Source organism: Phoca vitulina, unplaced genomic scaffold (assembly GCF_004348235.1).
Source record: "Phoca vitulina isolate PV1807 unplaced genomic scaffold, GSC_HSeal_1.0 scaffold4, whole genome shotgun sequence".
NCBI classification, from domain to species: domain Eukaryota; kingdom Metazoa; phylum Chordata; class Mammalia; order Carnivora; family Phocidae; genus Phoca; species Phoca vitulina.
This window is the reverse complement of record NW_022589707.1, coordinates 43,087,609-43,108,737: the sequence shown is the minus strand read 5'-3', so window position 1 is coordinate 43,108,737 and position 21,129 is coordinate 43,087,609. Positions and strand designations below refer to the sequence as shown.

Sequence of the window (21,129 nt, the reverse complement as noted above, 5' to 3'; positions counted from 1 at the left end):
CATTAAGAAGTTGTGATTAGGAATTTTTTCATTTACATATGAAATGAATAGAGAGAGTGTTTGTAAATAAGAGATGAGAGACTGGCAGAGATATATTTTCCTTTGGTATCTAGCTAGGACTTTGGAAGAGAGAGTTGAAGGGAGAAGAGGATGCACAATGGGAGGAAAGGCTGCCTGAGATGGAGGAGGAAAAGTGGAGGGGAGGGGCGAGACCATAAATGGGGAAGCATGCAGGGTAGAGAAGAGAGAGCCTACCAGTTTATTTCCCATTCTGGATACATTGGTTGTTGCTGGAAATGAGCAGGTGGGAGGATGGGGCCCAGGGTGCTGGTGGTGATGGAGAGGTGAACTGTGGGCAGCCAGTTATTTGAGGACACATTCCTAAAGGAGGTACCTGTGTCCTTGCCAAATCTATTGTGGTTATTGAAGGATGAGTGTGGATTATGGGTGTTCTGGTGGAGAGACAGAACTGTCCTAGGAATGAGGAATGTATCTCTAGGAGGGGGATGGGCACTTCAGATTAGAAAGGTGGCAAGATGGTTCAAGAAGGAAACCACACTCCTCTGTAAGGGTGATATGAGTGGATGCTCTTTACAAGGGAAGCCAAAGGTCTTTCCAAATATTTACAGTTAAGGAAAGTTGGATAGTAGACTCAGTTTGGCTTTGAAAATGGTTTGTTAAAATATTTCAAACAGGCAAAGGTTAGAGAGGTTTATGGCACTTGACCTTTGTGGTTATTATATCTCATCTTACTCAAAAGATGATTACAAGGGGCGCCTGTGAGGCTCAGTTGGTGGAGTGTCTGACTCTTGATTTTGGCTCAGGTCATGATCTCAGGGTCATGAGATTGAGCCCCTGCATTGGATTCTGAGCTGAGCATGGAGTCTGCTTAAGATTTTCTCTCTCTCTCTCTTCCTCTGCCCCTCCCCCCCTCAAAAAAAAAGATTCCAAGGTAGATTTTATCCTAAAGAATATTTTCGTATTGCAAAAGCTAAGACCAGACACTTGAATTCTTGAGAAATAGAACAAAAATCTTTGGCCATTTGAGGAAGTAATGACAAAAACAATCCAGAAGAGTCAAATATTTTAACCTATTTGTTTGCCAGTTATAAGAGGAAAAGGAATGTCCTGACTGGCTTGGTGATGGCTAGAAATGGCCAGTGGGAAGAGGTCACCGAGGAAAGAGAGTGGTTTGGAGGAGAGGCCGTGGCTAAGGTGAGGGCAGCGCAATGGTCAGTGGCTCTGCTGGGGAAAACTGGACCAGGCCAAAGAGATAAGAAGGGAGGACAGCTCTGGGGCCTGGGTGGGAAGAGGCACCTGGATTTTTGCGATGCCTGAGTAAAAGGATGGGAGCAAAATGAGGATATAATACTGTTAAAATTAAGGCCAGAACGAAAAGGTTAAACTTTTTTTTAAGAATATTCCCCTTTCCAAGACTACCCATTTCTTTCTTTTTTTTTTTTTTTTAAAGATTTTATTTATTTATTTGACAGAGAGACACAGCGAGAGAGGGAACACAGCAGGGGGAGTGGGAGAGGGAGAAGCAGGCTTCCCACGGAGCAGGGAGCCCGATATGGGGCTCGATCCCAGGACCCTGGGATCATGACCTGAGCTGAAGGCAGACGCTTAACGACTGAGCCACCCAGGCGCCCCTACCCATTTCTTAATCTTCTAGGTCAACAAAGTGTTATCATTATTGTAATAATAGCACTGGCAGAAGCTAACACTTAACTCTAAGCTTTCTGTCTGCTAACATGCATTTCATTCTCAAGACAACCCTATGAGGTAGAGTGCATTATAACTGCTGTTCTATCTATGAGGAAATTGAGGTATTAATGGGTTAAATATATTATTCAGGGCCATACAATTGATAAATATTAGAGCCAGGAGCTGTGCCACCTTAAAATTTATACTCTTTCCAAATGTTACACATGTTGTCTTATTGGCTTGGATAGAAACTACTAAAATCTGGCTTCTGGGGTTTTCTGTTCTGTAGCCAGGAGATATATTTTTGGTCCTACTTATTTGTGTCCCTGCATCTCCTCCCACCCTCAGAGAATGATGATTATAATTATGTCATCAGTTATGATGTGGGTGGGGTACAGCCTGAGAATTGGGATTTTTGAAAGCACCCCAGGTGATTCTAATGTGCAGCCAAGGTTGAGAACCACTGTTCTAGCAATAGGAAAGGTAAATACTATAAAAATATTCTCCTTTAACAAAAATAGAACATGAGAGATAAAGTTGACCACTTCCCCCAGTGAAGTGGTGAAAGGCAGGGGAGGACAAGTATAGGTATTATCCTAAGCGGGGGTGGGGTGGGGGGAGATGAGTCATGAGGTACTCCCATCAAGCTCAGTATCAATTTTATTTTTATTTTTTTTGTCCAGCAAAGTGCAAAACTTGATTAGAATTAGGGATAAACCAGAAGAATAATTGAAAAGTTGAAAAGATTAGAACAGATTAAGAAAGTCAGATTAATCATTGGAAGAAGAGTCAGATAAATCAGTCAAAAATATTTACGTACAAAGTGCTGTGGGGAATATACATATTATAAAATATTCCATTTTTAAAGAGCTTGTAATTTAGTTGACAAGATATAAAATACATGAGAAAAGTTATTGGTTATAGTGAGTGTTATAGAAAGTCAGAAGAGGGGAAATCATTTCTATTGGAGTAATAATGCTTATAAATTATAGCACTTTCTATTTTTCAAAGTGCTTTTATATCTTTCATATCCTCATATCCTGTGAAGTTTATAGGATAGATTTTACTGAAATCTTATAGGTACGTTTTATTAGTGAAAGCTCAGAGAAGAGAAACAATATCTCTCATATCACCAAGGGAACAAATGGCAGATACAGGAATAACTAGAACACAGGTCTCCTGATTTGGTTCACTTTCTGCTCTGCACTGCAGAGAATTAGAGTTGAGCTGAGGCTTGAGGAATGAGCAAGTTTGAGATAGGCAGAGAGGCTGTGAAAGGAGAGCACTCCAGGAATGGGACATGGCCGTCCACCTGTTCAAGGACCAGTGAGCTGAGCCAGGCTGTAGGAAGTAAGGAAGGCCAGACTCTGAAGGGTTTTCAGAGCTCAGTTAAAGCCTTGGGATTTACACTTAGGTAAAGGGGAGCTAGTCAAGATTGTGCAAAGGGGTGAGATACGGGGACAGCAACGTTTTCCTGAGCAGGACGAAGGGAGGGAGATTGAAAGAAGAAACTAAGCCACAGAGCTGAAGACTTTGGCTATAATGTGTAATGATGGAATGGTCTCGAGAATAACTTCTCATATTTCTGGGTTGCTTTGATACCGATTTTGCTTGAAAGAATGAAGAAGTCCAGTAAGATAAATGATTCTTTAAGGATTTTTCTTGATGTATAACTTTACAAAGAACAAACACAAAATTGCTTCCTTTGGAGATGACCGTGTGACACTGCAGGGACCACACTCCGGCCTGCCACAGTGGTCATCCCAAGTAAAATTCAAATGTTTCTAGCCTTGCATAATTATTTCTTGCCTACCTCATAGATTCTTAGATGCAAGAGGATAATATATGGAAAACGCCTGCCACTGCCTCTCACAGACTAATTGGTCAATGAATGTCAGCTGTTACAGTTTTCAAATGTGTAGATCTTTTCCTTCATGATTTAAAATTTTTCTTCCTGTCTATGTGGAGTCCTGGTACAGAGGTTAAAAGCAGAGACTGGAGCCTGACAAGCTTGAATTCTATGATTATAAGATAGCCACAAACTCTCTGAGCCTCAGAAATGAGAATGATGATACTAACCTTTAGGAGTTATTGTTAAGGGCTAAGTGACCTACTGTATCTAAAGTGCTTAGTGTGCAGCAGTTGCTCAGTGCACAGTGGCCATTGTTTTATTTTTGATTCTATACAAATACAATGGTTGGGACAATAAATTATAAATCTTTCTGAAAATTTTTCATTTACTCTGTATATTTGGAATTACTTAATATACTATGAATTATAAGAATATAGTTGGGGGATACACAGTGAGTGAAACACAGCCCTCCACCTTCTTTCAGTGGGGAACCTTTTTTTTGTAATCGTGGAAATGTTACATAACTGCCCAAGGTTTGTGAAATCAGCTAAGAAAACAAAAAATGTGAATCATGGTCAAAATCTCAAGTTTTTTAACCAGATAGAAAACAAAAGAATCCATCTTTTGGGTTTTTGTAAGTGTATACAGTAAAAACATTTTTTACTTTGTTTTAAACACACATTTTAAAAGATACTTACATCATAATATACACCCTGGCCTGGCCAAGTCAAGGCTTTCTTCTTTGAATCCATTGGAAGATCAAGCAGTTCATATCTGTAAGGATTACCTGAAATTTTTCAGGAAGAGCACTGTTATCCCGAATATTCAAGAACAGTTTCCTATGAATGGGGTTTTGGGGTGCAGTGGATAGAAACGAGATGATGGGAGGTAGAGAGCAATGCAGGTGCTACTGTTAATAAGCTACTGTTTTAGCTACTGTTAATAGCTTTGTTTGAATTCTTGCTCCCCTTAATGAGCAGCACGTGGCCACACACAGTGAGACTGTCTAACCCGAGGTGTGGCCAGCAGCATAAGAGAGCCCTGTACTGCACCTCTCTGATTAATGAAAGGGATTTGTAGGTAAGTTGTAACTTTTAAATTTAAGTTTTCCTGGATCCTCTTTCTGGTCTCTGAATGCTGAGCAAATACATTTCTATACCACCTGATTTGGGCTTTCCCTGACCAAATATCAAGACATAGAATTAGTACTTGCTTACCAAAAAGGTGTTGAAAGAGAACATTTTAAAGACTCTAGCTTCTTAAGTATTAGTGGTAGTTTGATAAGCTTTATCAAACACAGCATGGCCTCCTCTGGTCCTATAGTAAGTTCCACAGTAAAGAATGCTCTGAACATCCATCCTCAGGGGTAATAAGAGTGAAGGTTGGCATTTAGTGAACACTTACCATGTACCAGTACTGTTCTAAGTATTTTATGTCTATCATCACATTATTATGAGGAAGGTACTATTATTTCCACTTTAACAAACGAAACTGAGGCACAAAGAAAACAAGCAGTTTGCCCAAGATCACACAGCTAGTAAATGGAATAATTCAAACTCAGGCAATTTGGTACTAGGGCCTGCACTCTTAATCCATATAGTATTGATTTCTATTAAAGAAGAGTTAAGGTAAGTGTAGAAAAAGAGTAGAAAACCTAATGCAATAGTAGTTTTTGGAAAGGTCTTTTATAAGGGTTATTACAATATACTCATCTTTTTAAAGTCCTGTAAGAGAGACTTTGCTATGGTCCATGGTAAGTGGCAGAGCTAGAATTCTACCCATGCAGTCTGACTCCATAGCTCTTAAACACTCCACTATTATGTCTCTCGAAATGTTACTATCTCCTAATAAGGTACTGAAGCCGATATTGATGATGGCAAACATTTGGGCCTCAATATTTATGTACAGAGGAACCGCATTATAGGACAGTTCTTGGGTCTTCCCTTCCCCACAGCCTAAATTTATTCAACAAATGTTTTTCTCTGCCAACTATGCACCTGTTCTGTCACCTTCAGTTACCTTTTCTCTAGTATCTTCAGTCTTTCTCCGTAGGTTTTTTTCTCTCTTTTAAGGTGTCTAGTGTGGGAGAGTCTTGACGACTAATGTATGGGCTTACCATCCTAATAAAACACATCTGGAAAGACCCCTAGGTTTGCATCTGAAGAAGATGCCCCAAGGTGTTAAGAGGACCTAAACAAACTGTTCCCGTTACCTTCTAAGTTTTATTTCAATGACAGTCTTTCAGTTTCATCACCACTGCTATACCCGTGTCTAGACCCTGATGATCTAAACCAAATATCCTTGTGCTAATCACTTGAGCTAGGGTGAAATCTTTAAAAGCTAAACCATAGAGAGAGCAGGAAGGAAATGAAAATAGAAAATACAGGTAAATAAAAACAATTAATTCTTCAATGTTTGGTTTCTGATTCCACCATGGAAGGCTCTGTATAAAGAAGAAAAGTTAAGAGCACCTGCAGAGAATCTGATGTACTTGGTCTGTGGTAGGGTCGCAGATGATTCTAAAGTGCAGCCACAGTTAAGAACAAATTTCATAATCTATTGGTGGGTCACACTTTTGTGACTTGAATTCTTTGCCCTACCTTATTTAATTTTATTATTGAATATAATTCAAATATGAGAAGAATCAATATTCTTATATCAAATCACATTTTACCTCTTGTTTTCAAAATTGTTGTATCATAAGCCTTCGTTGGCACAGTGGGAGGAAATGGCTGTTGGCTTCGGGCTTTAATGCCTGTGTAGAGATCCTTAGGTGATGTAAAGGTCGGGAACATGGCACCGCGGGAGATGTGTGTGTGGTATGGGTGTTCAATCGGATATGAGCAACAGATTTCTCTGAGATTTAGTTGAGCAAACAAAACAGAATAGAAAGAAATGCAATTGAAAAAAATTAATCATCAGTTATTTATTGGGATCCTTTTTTGTAGCAGGTACTGTTCTAATCCCTGAGGATATGACAGTGAGCCAAAGTCCCTAGACTCATGGAGTTAGCTTTCTGGTGGAATATATTCCATTAAACATGAGATTTTCTTAATTTTGCTAGACAAATTAATTTTTAAAATAAATCATACTGAATTCTTTATCAGGGAATAACTTTCACAACTAATGCAGAAGATACATGAAATTTGTAGTTTTTAGAATGCTATAGGACGAATTTCTAGTTGCTTTCAATTTCTGCCTCTTGTTTTAAGAGGATCCCAGTACTTTATTTTATGGGATCATTTTGGGCATTCAGTATGTGAAGTGATCTCTCACCATCTTGCATTGAACTTTCAATCCAGGCCATCTGTTCCTTTTAAGCAGTCAATCAACAAAAATATACTGCCTGTTTAGAGTACACAGTACTGTTTAGAAATAAAAAAAACTAGTATACTGATGGGAAAAGAAACAAGTAATCCACAGGGATATAATTTTCCTATGATTTGAAAAACTAGCAGAGTTCTTAAAAGAAATAGCAGAGGTTTAAAAAAATTGTGATAGCTGGCTCAGATCTGGGCCCCTAATGCTTGCTTACTTGGCTCACTGATGCAGATCTGTACTGAATTCAGCAGTCTTGGCATCTCGATGGGCCTCTGAAATACCTAGCAGTATAATATTTCAACAAGTTCCTGGTCTGTCCTAGATACCACAAGAAGTTAAGGTTGATTTGTAAGAGAGAAAGTTGACTCCAAGCAAAAGTCATTTACGAGGCCAGCTAGTTCTTTCTGTTTTTGTGTAAAGTGATTTGGTTTTCTTGCCCTTGTCACAAATTCTCTCAGTTGAACACATTTTTGCCTTGGGTGTAGCATCATTTTATTGTGAATCACTAAGCACTTTTCTGATTTATTTACTTTGCTTAAAAAGCACCACATCAACTACTACATGGCTTGGTACAAGGCACAAGGTCGTCAACTCTGTGATGACATGAGAACATAGAATCAAGACTTTCATTCCTCAGTTCTAACTAACTGATGCCCCTCATAGTCATAAAAACACTAGCCTAGTAACTGCTTTCAGTGAAGCAATGCTTCATTTTATAGAAGACACAATGATTTCCATTTATTCTAAATAAATATTTTCATTGTCTAATTTGGTGGGTTCTATAGTTAACTATCCCTCTCAAATTCACTTCCCCTTACAAATTGGCTTGAAAATAAGTGATCATTTATAGTTTGAGCAAACTATTTGTGTGAATAAAACAGGAATGAACACATTTTTGCTCATGGAGAGAGTATCCAGTCTAAGGAAAGGATGGAGTTCACTGAGGTCTAGTAAAAAGCCCATGTTCCAGGGGAAGTTCTTAGACATTCAAAGCCTTGGGGGACTGCAGGTGGAGTGGTCAGGAAGCAGGGGACCTGGACAAGAAAGATAAGAGACCCTGGGGACAGTGAAGAATGAAATGAGAAATGCTGGGGTTCAAATATTGTCCAACAGTCAGAGGCATAACAAAACATATTGGAAAGAATGGCTGAGTAAATAAAGTGTAATGATTGTCTCAATATGTGCTAATTATCTGGGAAGAAGATTCATCCTGATTCTCTTGGATTTTTTCCCAGTATGTGTCAGGTTGACCAAAGATGGAAGAATTAGTGGGAATGGGGAATCAATGAGGGATTAATTTTTAAACTTCCAATACCATTTCGCACAGACTTGATGAAGTTTAAGGAAATGTGGTATGAATATTTCACAAAATGGTCACATTTGTACACTGTCCCTACAGAATATCTCTGGGTAATGTGGGAGGTCCTGAGACATTGTAACTACTGTATGAATAGGAATTGTACTCAAGAGGACATTGCCTTGAAATATTTTTAACTCCAGCAATAACTACTACAACAACAACAATAAAGCATTTATGTGCCAGGCCTTGTGCTAACTGCTTTATTTCTAATCTTTATCAGAGTATCATTCAACAAGTTAAATAAATGCTAGCATGCTCCCAGAGGCCAGGGCAGGGTGGCCCCATTTTCTACTAATCTGATGTTGGTAAGGACTTCCTGACAAAGGCCATTACCTTTGGTTTTCATTGTATCTTGTTCTCATTACAAAGCCATGATCAGAAAGTAGAGATTGACTTCTTAATTAATTCTAAAGACCAAGATCATGTTAAATTACAAAAAAAGAACCAAAAAATTTCATAAGCCATTTTTTTTTTTTCTGGGGATTAGTCCCCTTGATAGAAGAAAGGCAATTTGCAAAATGTGTATACATCGTTACTGGGTCCTTCTGGTTTTATCTGTAGCCAGGATTTTGGCTTTGTGAAGAAGGGATAAAAGGTAGAAGTTAGGAAGGCAGGGAGAGGCCCCAATTAATTCTGTTCATTTGGGATTAAGGCAGAAATTTTTTCCCCTCAGATTCTAGAAACTATTTCTTAGTTAATAGTATTGAGTTATATCTGGTAATGATTTAGCAAAACATACTTTACTCTAAGACCTGCAAGCTATGGACTCTGTGTCTTGAGTCTATGTATAATACAAGATTTCATTCAATATCTTGTACATATTATAAAGGTTATTTTTGTTAAAAAAATCTGAATAAAGTAGGATTTTAGTTAATAGCAATGCATCAATATTGGCTCATGAATTTTGACAAATATACCATACTAATATAAGATGTTGTTAATAGGGAAACTGGGTATGAGGTCTATAGGAACTCTGTACTATTTTTCAAATAATTCTGTAAATTTAAACTGTACTAAATTAAAAAGTTTATTAAAAAAAGGTTAGCAGGGTATATAATACCAGCCTCTTCTCCCACTTGTTAAAAAAAAGTCTTTCATGAAAAGGCACATTTATCCTCACACTGTCTGAGACATATGGATTGCCAATATTTTTTTCTTGATTGTAACAGGGAAGGAAAATGTAAGTATATACTTACCCTACTATTGAATTAGGTGGTTTGGGCATCCTAGAATAAAAACAGGAAATAAATCCTAATTTATATTAAGAACTTTTTAAAGCATACATTCCTATTGGAAATTTGCTTAAGAATAATGATGTATCCCATTTTCAAACTACAGCGTCTTTAATATTGTTGATTGACTTTCTGGAACACTGAATATTGACCAGACAGAGATATGATATCCTTATAACTCAGTTCTGTTGATCCATCTGACTTCAGTCCCACTCGCCACACATTTTGCATTTCCTATTTGCAGTGCAGGTGCAGGACTGACTGCTTCTAATGATAATATGGTTCTCCTTCTTATTGACATTCACCCTCATAATCAGGCAATTGCCAGAGTGCTTGGAGGCAGCCTGACACCATGTATGGGTACAATTACATGACCTAAAGTGACCTGAGTGTGGCCAGGTGGACAAGATACATAAGTACTGTGTGTACTTTGTGTGCTTTGTCCTTTTGCCCAGGATTGCTGATCTCTCATGATAGTAAATATTGTCCAGTTGACAGAAAGGCTAGAACAAAACTGAACAAGTTCCTGGAGCCATGTCTTTTCTGACTCAGTTCATTTGAAAGTTGTGTATTTACTAATTACTCTGAGCCCTGCCTGCCAAGAAATAATACTGAAGCCCAGGAACAAAGTCCACACTAGAGAAGGACTGTCACCTGCTTTTACTGGATTCAACACTTACTTTCAGCCTGTGAGGATATTTCTGAAGTATTTCGGGCATGAAAAATGAATACAGGGTTATCCGTTGATAGCAAGGATGGAATATACTATTCAATATTTGTATGTTTATTTAGAAAGTGGTACATAAGCTATATAATTTTTTGAGTCTACAGTGTATTATAAATACATAGTTCACATTAATTTTAAGAGGTTTATATCTTTCTTTATTTGGACTCCAGGTTTGTAGGCTTGGAACTAAAAAAAAAAGAAAAGACCCAAAACATGTCTTCCAGTTATATTTGTGGTTGAGTTGGGAAAGGGGGGGCAATGAATATGAAGAATCCAAGGGGTCTTGAGTTGGCTATGAAACATTAAATAGGTTAAATCAGCATCTAAAATTTTTCTCATGTGACAAATTTGGCTGATATTGACAAGTGTATACCTAAAATGCATTCTGATTCAAAATGGAAAAAACAAATTTAAAGGAAAGCTTTTTTAAAAATTAAAAGTTTGAAAGGTTGAATAAAAATTAAAAATGCTCAGACACTAGTTCCTTGACTTGAGCCAGTCCATTATTTTACTGCTGCATTCTACATTTACTTTTCGAAGTTTACTGATCCCAAAGGGATAAACAGCCTAGCAACCACAAAATTCATGTCTTCTTGCCTCCCTCTTGTGGCTAAACTCCATATTAACTTCCTTCCTATAAACTTTCCTAACGGTTCTAATAGTTAAAGAAGTGATATTTTCATTGTTACTTTAGTATTGTCAGTGTTTTATTTTTATCTGAAAATTAAAAAGTATGCTTTTGTAATATATATACACCAAACTATTTCAAAGAGGAAAAAATAATTTAATATACTGGAAAATAATTCCTCTAAGCAAAGGATAAATTAAAAAGTATTCCTTATCCAAAAAGGAGACTTAGGGAGTAATTTTATTACAAATTATTTGTAGATTGTCATATTAACCTCTATCCTCATAAGATCCTGATGAAAAATTTTGCTGAGGGCGCTGGGGCATTTCCTATGAACCTTTAAAGAAATTTAACAGATTCTTATTAGATTAACTAGGTCAAAGGCAGAGGAATGGACCCAGATGACTTGTGTGAATTCTTTCAAACATTACTATTCCATATTTTGTATTTTTTTTCTTGTTAAATGCCACAAACTCTTAGTGGGTTTTGGTTTATTTTATTTCTGTTTCTTTGGTCTTGGCTTCTATTATTAATGATCTCTGTTAAAAAAAAAAAAAGGAACACTTTTTCTGAAAGATCCCATATTGGGGCTTTTTTATTTCTCATATAACTCACTTTCACTTAAAAACATTATTTGGTCCAATATAAGGAAAAGAAACCCCAAACTTACAAAGAATCATTTCCATAGATGCCACTTTTTTTATTCTGCGTCAAATAATAGAATTGTTCAATAGGAAGTTTTCTGAAAAGAAAAGATTAAATTGAACATCTTTTCAAATTAACATAGTGATGATCAGATAGTAAAAGACAAATAGACTAATACAACCATGTATATATGGAAATTCAGTATATGAAAAAAGGTGGCATTTTAAATCAGTGGAAAAGAATTTACTTTTCAATAAACAATGCAGGAAAAATTCACTAGCCATTTGAAGAAGAGTAGATTTCTATTTCATACTATGCATAAAGATAATTTCAGATGGATTAAAAATCTAAAGAATTGGGAAAAACATACAAATATTAAAAGAAAATATACAAGAATATGTTTTTTTCTTTGTGGTGGGGAAAACTTTTTTTTTTTTTTAAGGGAGAAAGAGGGGAGGTGATGGGGAGAAGGAGAGAGAATGTTAAGCAGGCTGCATGTCCAGGGCAGAGTCCAGTGCAGGCTCAATCTCACAACCCTGAGATCATAACCTGAGCTGAAATCAAGAGTCCAATGCTTAACCGACTGAGCCACCCAGGCGCCCCATGTGGGGAAAACATTTTAAATTAGATTTTTCTTTTAAAATCCAAATCCAAAAGGAATTTGATAACATCAGAAGAAAAACTTTTGAAGATAAGATGGAATAAAAAAGCTCAGATAAAGTGTGGAAGAAATTTTTGTAATAAAGATATGTAAAGGATTAATATCTAGAACATAATAAGAATCCATAACTAAAAGACAATAAAAATGGGCAAAGAATAAGAACAGAAAAGGGAATGTAAATGACCATACATAAGAAAACAAACATAAGTACTCAACCAGAGAAATGCATTCTGATAACCAAGATAACCTTTACACATATTAGATGGGCAAAAATTATGGTTTGATAATATAACATAGTTGTCCAAGAGTATGAGGGAAATGGATACTTTTACTTACCACCATGAGAATATAAAGCATTTGGGCTATATTTCTAAAATTGAAAATATTCATATATTGTGACCCATAACTTTCACTAAGGCTTTTCCCTAGAGAAACATTTGTGCATGAACTCAAGGAGGCCTGTACAAGAATATTCGTTACATATAGTTAATGCCAAGAAGAAGAGGAAACAATATGAAAATCGCTAAATAGTCTATGATGCATCTATATTGTGGAACACAAAGAGAAATTAAAAAGAATTAAATAGATCTGTGTTGGGGCGCCTGGGTGGCTCAGTTGGTAAAGCGTCTGCCTTTGGCTCAGGTCATGATCCCAGGGTCCTGGTATTGAGCCCCATGTTGGGCTCCCTGCTCAGTAGGGAGCATGCTTGTTCCTCTCTCTCTCTCTGCCCCTCCTCCCTCTGCTTGTGCTTTCTCTCTCTCTTGCTCTCTCTCTCAAATGAATAAAATAAAATAAAATAAAATAGATCTGTATTTACAGTCTCTAGATTATAGAAAGAAAAAAAGAACCAAGTTGCCTACTACTATATATCCAGTGATTCCACACATAAACAATATAATACATATATTTTCAATGGGAACATATATAATTATGTAATTGTGTAACAAAATGTGTGAAAGGAGACATACCAAAGGAGACATTTCCCTTTCCTTCTCACTATACTTCTGTCAGTACATCACCAGTGGACTTACTGAATACCTTCTTCACTGCATGCCATCTTAAAAAATACTACTTTTGACTAAGGAACTCAGTTTACCACCAAAGAAATAAGGCACTGATTGAATTTAAAGGACTCAACTGGTCTTATCCTATTTACAGAATGTAGACCAGCCTAGTGAAGATTCTTTTGTGGCTGAAGGAGTGTGGCACATGCTCTGAACCAGTGACCAATAAATGGTTTCTCCCATAGCCAGAATGGATGGTCTAAAAAATGAAGGGTGAAAGTGGGAGTGGTACCTCTCACTGTTATACTTACTATTACACTTGAGAGAAATTTTACTTCCTTCCTAGCCACCTTGAGTTTTGCTGGTTTTGAGGTCAAAGGAGAAATGCTTCATCGGGAAACACAATGGTCCCATTGAATTGGAAGCTGAACTGATGATGTGGTAATTGGGGCTCCTTATGATTGGGGTTTGAAACAGGCAAGAAGGGATTATACCAAGTAGATTGGGATGATTGATCCTGAATGTCAAGGGTAAGAGGATTGCTGTTATGCAATGATGGGGAAAAGGAGTATTTCTAGAATCTAAAGAATCTTTTAGACACCTCCTGGTATTGCTTCTAGTGGCATAAAGTTAATGGAATACTGGAACAGCCTCCCACAGGCAGAACCACTAATTGCTAGATCTCTCAGGAAGAAAACTGGAGGCACTCCACCAGGTAATGAACTCCTACCAGCTCAGGTGCTGGCTGAGGGCAAGGGAACTTGGATGTATGTATATAATTATATTAATATGTATATAATTATGTTATATATAGTATGCTTTTATATACTATAATATATAATTATAATATGAAAAGATTATAACATATAACATATTTATTATATTTATATGTATTAACTAGTTTTATTTTTTTCATTCACCCTTTTCCCTTATTTCCTTATTACTCTATATAGGGTGTTGGTGATGGTTTACTTCATTAAGTGCATAGCTATGGACTATCAGGACAAGATTATGACTGAACTAGAGAGGAGAACATCACCCAGACATCTTGGACTTGGAGCTGGTTGCAGGAACTGATGAGACTCTGAATTTCCCCTTTTGGGGAGGTGAGTGCATTTTCATTTGTACGAAAAAGTCTTGCATTTTCTTACACTGGCAGCAGTTCTCAAACTTTGCTACATGTTGGAATTACCCGAGGGATTTTCTTAAAATGCGGATTCTCTCTCAGTCAATCTGGGGTGGAGTCCAAGATTTTGCACTCACCATTTCCTTGATGCTGCTGGTCCATGGGCCCCATGTTGAACAGAAAAGCATATTATTGTTGTGGCTGCTATTATGTAGCATGGCAGCCAGCTGGCTGGCACAGATGGCTAGCATCTTTATAACACTCTCTCTACATTTTGTTAGTTTTCCACATTTTTAATATCCCATTTGCCCAGGAAGAATCCAGAAAATCTACTTCCCAGCCTCTTGAGCAACCAGGGTACAAATGTGTGCCCTAAGTTCTGCCACTCAACCATATCTGCACTAGACTTTGATTTGAATGTGAGTAGCCTGAGCACACAGGCTTCTTCCTTTATGAATAAAATAATGTAACCAGGTTGTATCTCAATGTCAGTAGCTCCGTTTTTTCCATTGTATGGCATATCCTTTTGATTTTCAGAACCAGTTCTTAATTTCTTTTCTTTTTCTTTTTTTAAAGATTTTATTTAGTTATTTGAGAGGGGGAATGAGAAAGAGAGAGAGAGAGAGCACGAGCACGAGAAGGGGGAGGGTCAGAGGCAGAAGCAGGCTCACCGCCGAGCAGGGAGCCCGATGCGGGACTCGATCCTGGGACTCCAGGATCATGACCTGAGCCGAAGGCAGTCGCTTCACCAGCTGAGCCACCCAGGCACCCCTCGGTTATTGATTTCAAGGGACTTTTCTTGTGTATCTCTGACTATCTATTTCTGTTAGATTTACTTATTATTTGTTGTTTTTTTTGCTAGATGATCTACATTTGGGACATCAGTTTTCCTTATGATAAGTAATTATGCTTGTTCTTAATAGCATAGCTTTTTATTTTTATTGCTTTAATATCCTTATCTTTCCCCTCTGTCTTATCAATTTTAAGTCACATCTATTCTGTTTCTTGCTGCTTCTTTTTGGACTAGATTTGTGAGTTCTTTTGTGTAGTTGTTTTTCTCATTTTTCCCCTTAGCCCTGTGATCTTCCCTTTTATAATGTTCTACCATTTAATCATCTTGTATTTTTTTATTAGAATCACATACTTATTTTGTCCTTTAGAGAATCTACTTTTGTTTCCTGGGCTGTGTTTCTTCTCAGACTAGTTTCTTCATGTGTTTTATATATTAAAAAAAAAAATATATATATATATATAAATGTATATATGTAATATATATATGTTATACATATATAACATATATATCATATTTTTTCTTTTTTCTTCCTGGTTTACAAAATTGCCTTACCATATGTTCTCATATTACATGTGTTTAATTGGACAGCTCTGTTTAAACCCAGCTATTTGCTATGATACAGTGTGAGTGAATTCTTGATTCTGTCATCTGAAATCAGTTTGCCTTTCTGTCTGTGCTACAAGCTTGACAACTGAATGTTATTGTCTCCATACGTCTTTAGCCTGATGGGATGGAGGTGGCGGAGAGTAAGTGCTGAGATTGAGTCAGATAGGATACAAGCATCTTGGGTACCGCAGTCTAAAATCCTGTTAGATGTCCTCTGTAAGGCTCATTCCTTTCCGTTGGGGAAGTAGCCATACCCTTGGGCTTCTGCTTACTCCCTCAAGTCATCCCAGTATTCTGGAAGAGTACACATTCTGCACAACTTCCGTCTCTCTTGAGATCTTGCTGTTTTAAAATAGAGGCTTCTATTCTTGAGGCTTTTTTCTTTTTTTTTTTTTTTTTTTAAAGATTTTCTTTATTTATTTGAGAGAGAGAGCACAAGACGGGGGAGCGGGAGAGGGAGAAGCAGACCTCCCGCCGAGCAGGGAGCCCGATGCGGGACTCGATCCCGGGACTCCAGGACCACGACCTGAGCCGAAGGCAGTCGCTTAACCAACTGAGCCACCCAGGCGCCCCTTGAGGCTTTTTTCTATTCTAATAGGATTACCTACCCAATCTTTTAATCTTCTCTTCAAATTGGAGAAATACCAGGATTTTGTTGACTCACCTTGTCTCCGTACACATTTGGAATGTAGGGATGGGGTTGGGTATGGTGCCTCTCAGGCAGTAACGTGGCTTCCCTCTGTACCCCCAGCACTTCCAGGCAGGTCTGGAAATATGTGTGGCTGGGTTTATTTTGGTTGTCACAATGAATGAGATGGTATTAGGTGAAGGGCCAGAGATGTTAAATATCTTACAGTATATGGGACAAAGAATTGTCCCGCTCCAAATGCCCTCTTGAGAAACATTTAGTTAGAACTGGAATAAACTACACAGAATTTTCTTTCCTTGGCACATTAAAATGAGTGGCATAAGATGTTCTCCTTGTATTGTTTAGGGGGTGCTAGTAAATTTCCCATTTATTTCACTTTTAAGTAACAGGAGAGGGATATTCTGTGATTTTGCTTCATAAGCATTAACCTTCAAGCATCACTACCACCTCCACCACCGCCACTGCCACTACTACTATCATTACTATAGAGTGCTAGTTACAGTTAGCAGGAATTTCAGAGTATTCTTTAGTTCACAGAGCACTGTATATTTAACAGCTTTTTAACATTTGCCAATATGTTAGAGGAAGATCCATTTCTTTTTTCTTAAACAAAGTAAAAACTTAGCTACTTTAGGGGCTCCTGGGTGGCTCAGTCATTAAGCGTCTGTCTTCAGCTCAGGTCATGATCCCGGGGTCCTGGGATCGAGCCCCGCATCGGTCTCCCTGCTCGGTGGGAAGCCTGCTTCTCCCTCTCCCACTCCCCCTGCTTGTGCTCGCTCTCTCACTGTGTCTCTCTCTGTCAAATAAATAAAATCTTTAAACAAAACAAAACAAAATTTAGCTACTTTACTAAACTTATAAAAAAGAAGTGTTTATGGGGGTGCCTGGGTGGCTCAGTCCGTTAAGTGTCTGACTCTTGATTTCAGCTCAGGTCATGATCTCAGGGTTGTGAGATCAAGCCCCACACGGGCTCTGCGCTCAGCACAGAGTTGGCCTGAGATTCCCTCTCTCTCCCTCTGCCTGTTTCTGCTTTCGCACACGCACACTTTCTCTCTCAATAAATAAATAAAATCTTAAAAACGAAGTGTTTATGGAAGTGAAAACAAAGTTATAAATTTTTATTACTTTGTAACATCATTCTTCTAAGTGAATGTATGCTGAATTAGGTGATGACAACTTTGCTTGGAATTTCTGAAACTTGCCCCTATGGTTAAGTAGATACTGTTAAAGTTCCTTTAAAAAAGTTTTACTTAGATATAGGTATGTCGCAAAGCGCTGGAAGGAAGAGTGATGTTGGAAGGGGGACGTTGCATTGGAACATGTGTATATAAACATATGTGATTATAGTTCCATTAGTAAGCCATGTTCTTTTGCTTTCTTAACCTCAGATGACATACTGTCGGATATCTCACTAGATATTTTCCTAAGCAGTAGGTACTTTCAGTTTACCGAGTCCTATGACAGGAGGGTTGGTGAGGCAAAGCAGTGGTCCTGCTCCTGCTAAGTGATGCCTGTATGGCACCATGGCACTCCCTGCGGATACCCTGCAGGGAGGGTGGTAGGGCGTGATGGGTAGCACTAGCTTTTATCTGGACCACATGAGGCCTGACCCCTCAGGGAGCTGGAGAATATCCTGTTATTTTGAATAAAAGGCCCTTTTTTGGGAGAAAGAAAAATACTGTGACAGAAGTTATTCCCTACTAGGAAACAAGAAAAACCTATTCTGTAGTTGTTTGGCAAGGGATGTGCATTGTATCAGAAAATAGGACTGTGTCCTAAATATATTTTTAAGAGATAAATATGCCAAAATGGTAACATTTGACATAAAAAGATGTGAAGAGAACAGAACACAGGAACCTGCATTTCTGAGCTGGGGATGATGGGCGTTCTTATTGGGACAAGTACTTCATCTCCTGGTGGCCCGCCCAAGGCTGCATTCAGTGAGGCAGCAAACACAAACCTCTCATTTCAAACTGGATTTCCCTTAAGAAACTCATCTTTGGCTCTCTTTTTACACTCTGGGATTCTGTGAATACAATTCTGATCCTTTTAGAATGTTGTGCATTTTTTTAATACATAAATTTTGAGGACAATACATGTAAACTCCATGAGGAGCTATACCTCTAGTATCTAGAACAAGCTTGCTGTACTCAAATTACTGAATAAATGAATAGCTGGAGTAAATGATGAATGGAATGGACAGATGAAAAGAATTTGCTTGGGCTTTGGACTCAAAGAAATGTGGACTCTAGTCCCTGTTCCACAACCTCATAGTTGTCTGATCCAGGGGAAGGTATTGAATCTTCCAGGTCTCTGTGTATTGTAAAACCAGGATAACAGTAGTTTCTTTACAAAGATATTATAAATCTACCTATATTATATTATAAAGTAAGTTCCATGAGAGTGGGGACTTAAAAAAATGTGTTGGATGAATGAATGATCTTGAGGTCCTTGCTATCTATAATGTGTTGATATTTGCATCTTTCCAATTGGACTGACAGACCTTTTCGTTTGCCCGCTTTTTATTGCTTCACTGAGGCTTCATTAAGGTTGTTGGCTGCCACATGTCATTAATGTGGCTGTTTCTCTTTCTACTTGCAGCTTGTCTTTCCTAATTTATTTTTTTAAACTGCTTTAGCTAGGTAAGCAGTGACTTTATAAACTAGGTAAGCAGGATTATTAGATAAAGCAGGAGTAGGTAGGCTCTGTGTGAAGGTTTGTGCTTTGAGTAAATTTCATAGTTTTTTTTTTAAAGTTTCATATTTTTAGTAAATAATGTGACATTTAATTTGCTGCTCAGATTTTTTGCTTTCTCTTCAGTTTTAATGTGTTTTGAATAAAGTTGCTGAAAGAGTGACTTTAAAAGTTATAAATGATTATTGCAATATTTTAATACTTGAAAATGGTGCCCAGTAGATTCTAATGAGTACAGATTGATGAACAAATTAGAAATCAAAAGTTCCATAAATCAGCAGCATCTGTACAAATTAGGCCAGCTATTTGCTCAAGAAAAAACATTTTTAATTTAATGTCTCTCAGGAATATTCCCATTTAGTTTTAGATAAAATGTGATTAGCAAGGGAATTAATCAAAATTTCTGACCACAATACTTAAACATCTCTAAGGATAGCAAAGTCATCCATAAACACAGATTTTTTTTTTCTGATTTCACAATTAGAAATTATATAATTGGTTTTTCCATCTGTGTCTTTTCATAAACAGTAAAAAGTAAGTTTGGAGGTAGATTTAAGTTAACAAAGGACTCATAATAAAAGTAAAGAAAAATGAAAAATAAAGACCTCTGTGTGAAGGGCAGAAAGTTTACTTACCTCGGCCAGGTTTCCCCACCAAATCCATAATGCTGATGTCCTTTGCCCATGACATGAGGAGGTTCACATTTTTGCCTGTGTTCCTCAGGGAGTGAAATGGGCATTATCCCACCATATTCCCTATCAGCACCCCATCGAAGTCTACGTTGTTGGAGCGACTCCCTTAATTCCTGATACCTGTGAAAAAAGACTTTTGAAAATCATTTCAACATGAAATGCTATGGTCAGAATGTTTTTGTCCCCAAAATTCAGATGTTGAAATCGTAATGCCCGATGTGATGGTGTAAGAAAGTGGGGCCTTTACTTAGTGATTAGGTCGAAAGAGTGGAGCCCTCGTGAATGGGACTAATGCTCTTGTAAAAGAGACCCCAGAGAACTTGCTTGCCCCTTCCACTACAGCAAGAAGGTGCCAGCTCTGAACCAGGAGGAAGGCTTTCACCAGAATGTGACTATGCTGGCATCAGGATCCTGGACTTAAAGCCTCCAGAACTGTGAGAAGGAAATGTTGTTTATAAGAAGCCACCCAGTCTATGCTGTTTTGTTACAGCAGCCTGAACAGACTAAGACGAATAACCAAAGTTCCTATAGCTTCACAATTATTTTTGGATTGCATTTTTAAAACACGGAATTCTCCCTGCTGGGGAGATTATGAGAGATACTGTTGCTCTAGGTGATATTTCATGCCTTCTCACCTGCCGTCTCAGAGATGCGGCCTTCCTGCCCCTATTCACTACCCTAAACTCTGTCCCATTGGAACCAAACTACCCAGAAGACCCCAGAACGTTCCCATGTTCAAAATTGGCTGATGGTAACACAGGAAAGGGAAAGCAAGATGGAGATCACTTAAATGCCAAGCACTATATCGTGCACCTAATATATGGTATTTCACTGAATCTTCATGGGAGCCCTAAGAGGTGAAAGTAATAATGATATGCCCAGATAATGGGGCAGTAGGACACCGGGGGAGCCAACTTGATTTCAAGGGTCAGCAGAATCACAAGCTCACTAAGAATGATCTGTAGACCAAATAAATAAAAACATCTTACGAATACCACACTACCAATTTTCAAATACATGTGGGCATTACATACTTAAATGAAACTTCATTGTAAAGCATTATCAAATTCATAAAAGCTTCTGGTCATTATGGTTTTTTACAATTTCAATCAATGAATCATGACACACATGTGGGAGATAAAAACTGTTGAAAAGGAACAGGAAAACAAAGAGATCCTCATCTTTGAAAAATATTGAGAATCACTGCACTGTAGTATTATAACTACACTGAATCCACAGCAGAGTCAGTACCTTTGGGACAATGCTAAACTATTTAGAGTGGTATTCTTACCACTAAAAGCCTACTTTTTGCCATCAAGGTAATTTAAAACTCTAGACCAGGAAGTCAGTACACAGATATGAAAGGCATCATCAGATTGCTGAAAGAACAAGGTTAAATTCTTGAGGGCCTACAGATTATTATTATTATTAT

At 37.8% G+C, this 21,129-nt stretch overlaps 1 protein-coding gene and 1 long non-coding RNA gene across 5 annotated transcripts in view; one reads left to right on the top strand and one right to left on the bottom strand.

Annotated features, from left to right (window-relative positions):
* The window catches only part of LOC116630952, a 55,701-nt gene that overhangs the window by 19,330 nt on the left and 15,242 nt on the right, over positions 1-21,129 (top strand). For all 4 annotated transcript variants that reach the window (XR_004299050.1, XR_004299049.1, XR_004299052.1 and 1 more), the window contains exon 2: positions 14,091-14,243. This is a non-coding gene — a long non-coding RNA (uncharacterized LOC116630952). The remainder of the gene's footprint in view (positions 1-14,090; positions 14,244-21,129) is intronic.
* CUNH7orf31 (chromosome unknown C7orf31 homolog) overlaps positions 1-21,129 on the bottom strand; it is a 36,734-nt gene that overhangs the window by 7,262 nt on the left and 8,343 nt on the right. Inside the window, exons 2-6 of the mRNA XM_032401902.1 lie at positions 19,641-19,817; positions 11,498-11,569; positions 9,437-9,466; positions 6,234-6,415; positions 4,258-4,346 (exon numbers count right to left, since the gene is read on the bottom strand). Coding sequence (XP_032257793.1) covers positions 4,258-4,346; positions 6,234-6,415; positions 9,437-9,466; positions 11,498-11,569; positions 19,641-19,817 — 550 coding nt within the window. The remainder of the gene's footprint in view (positions 1-4,257; positions 4,347-6,233; positions 6,416-9,436; positions 9,467-11,497; positions 11,570-19,640; positions 19,818-21,129) is intronic.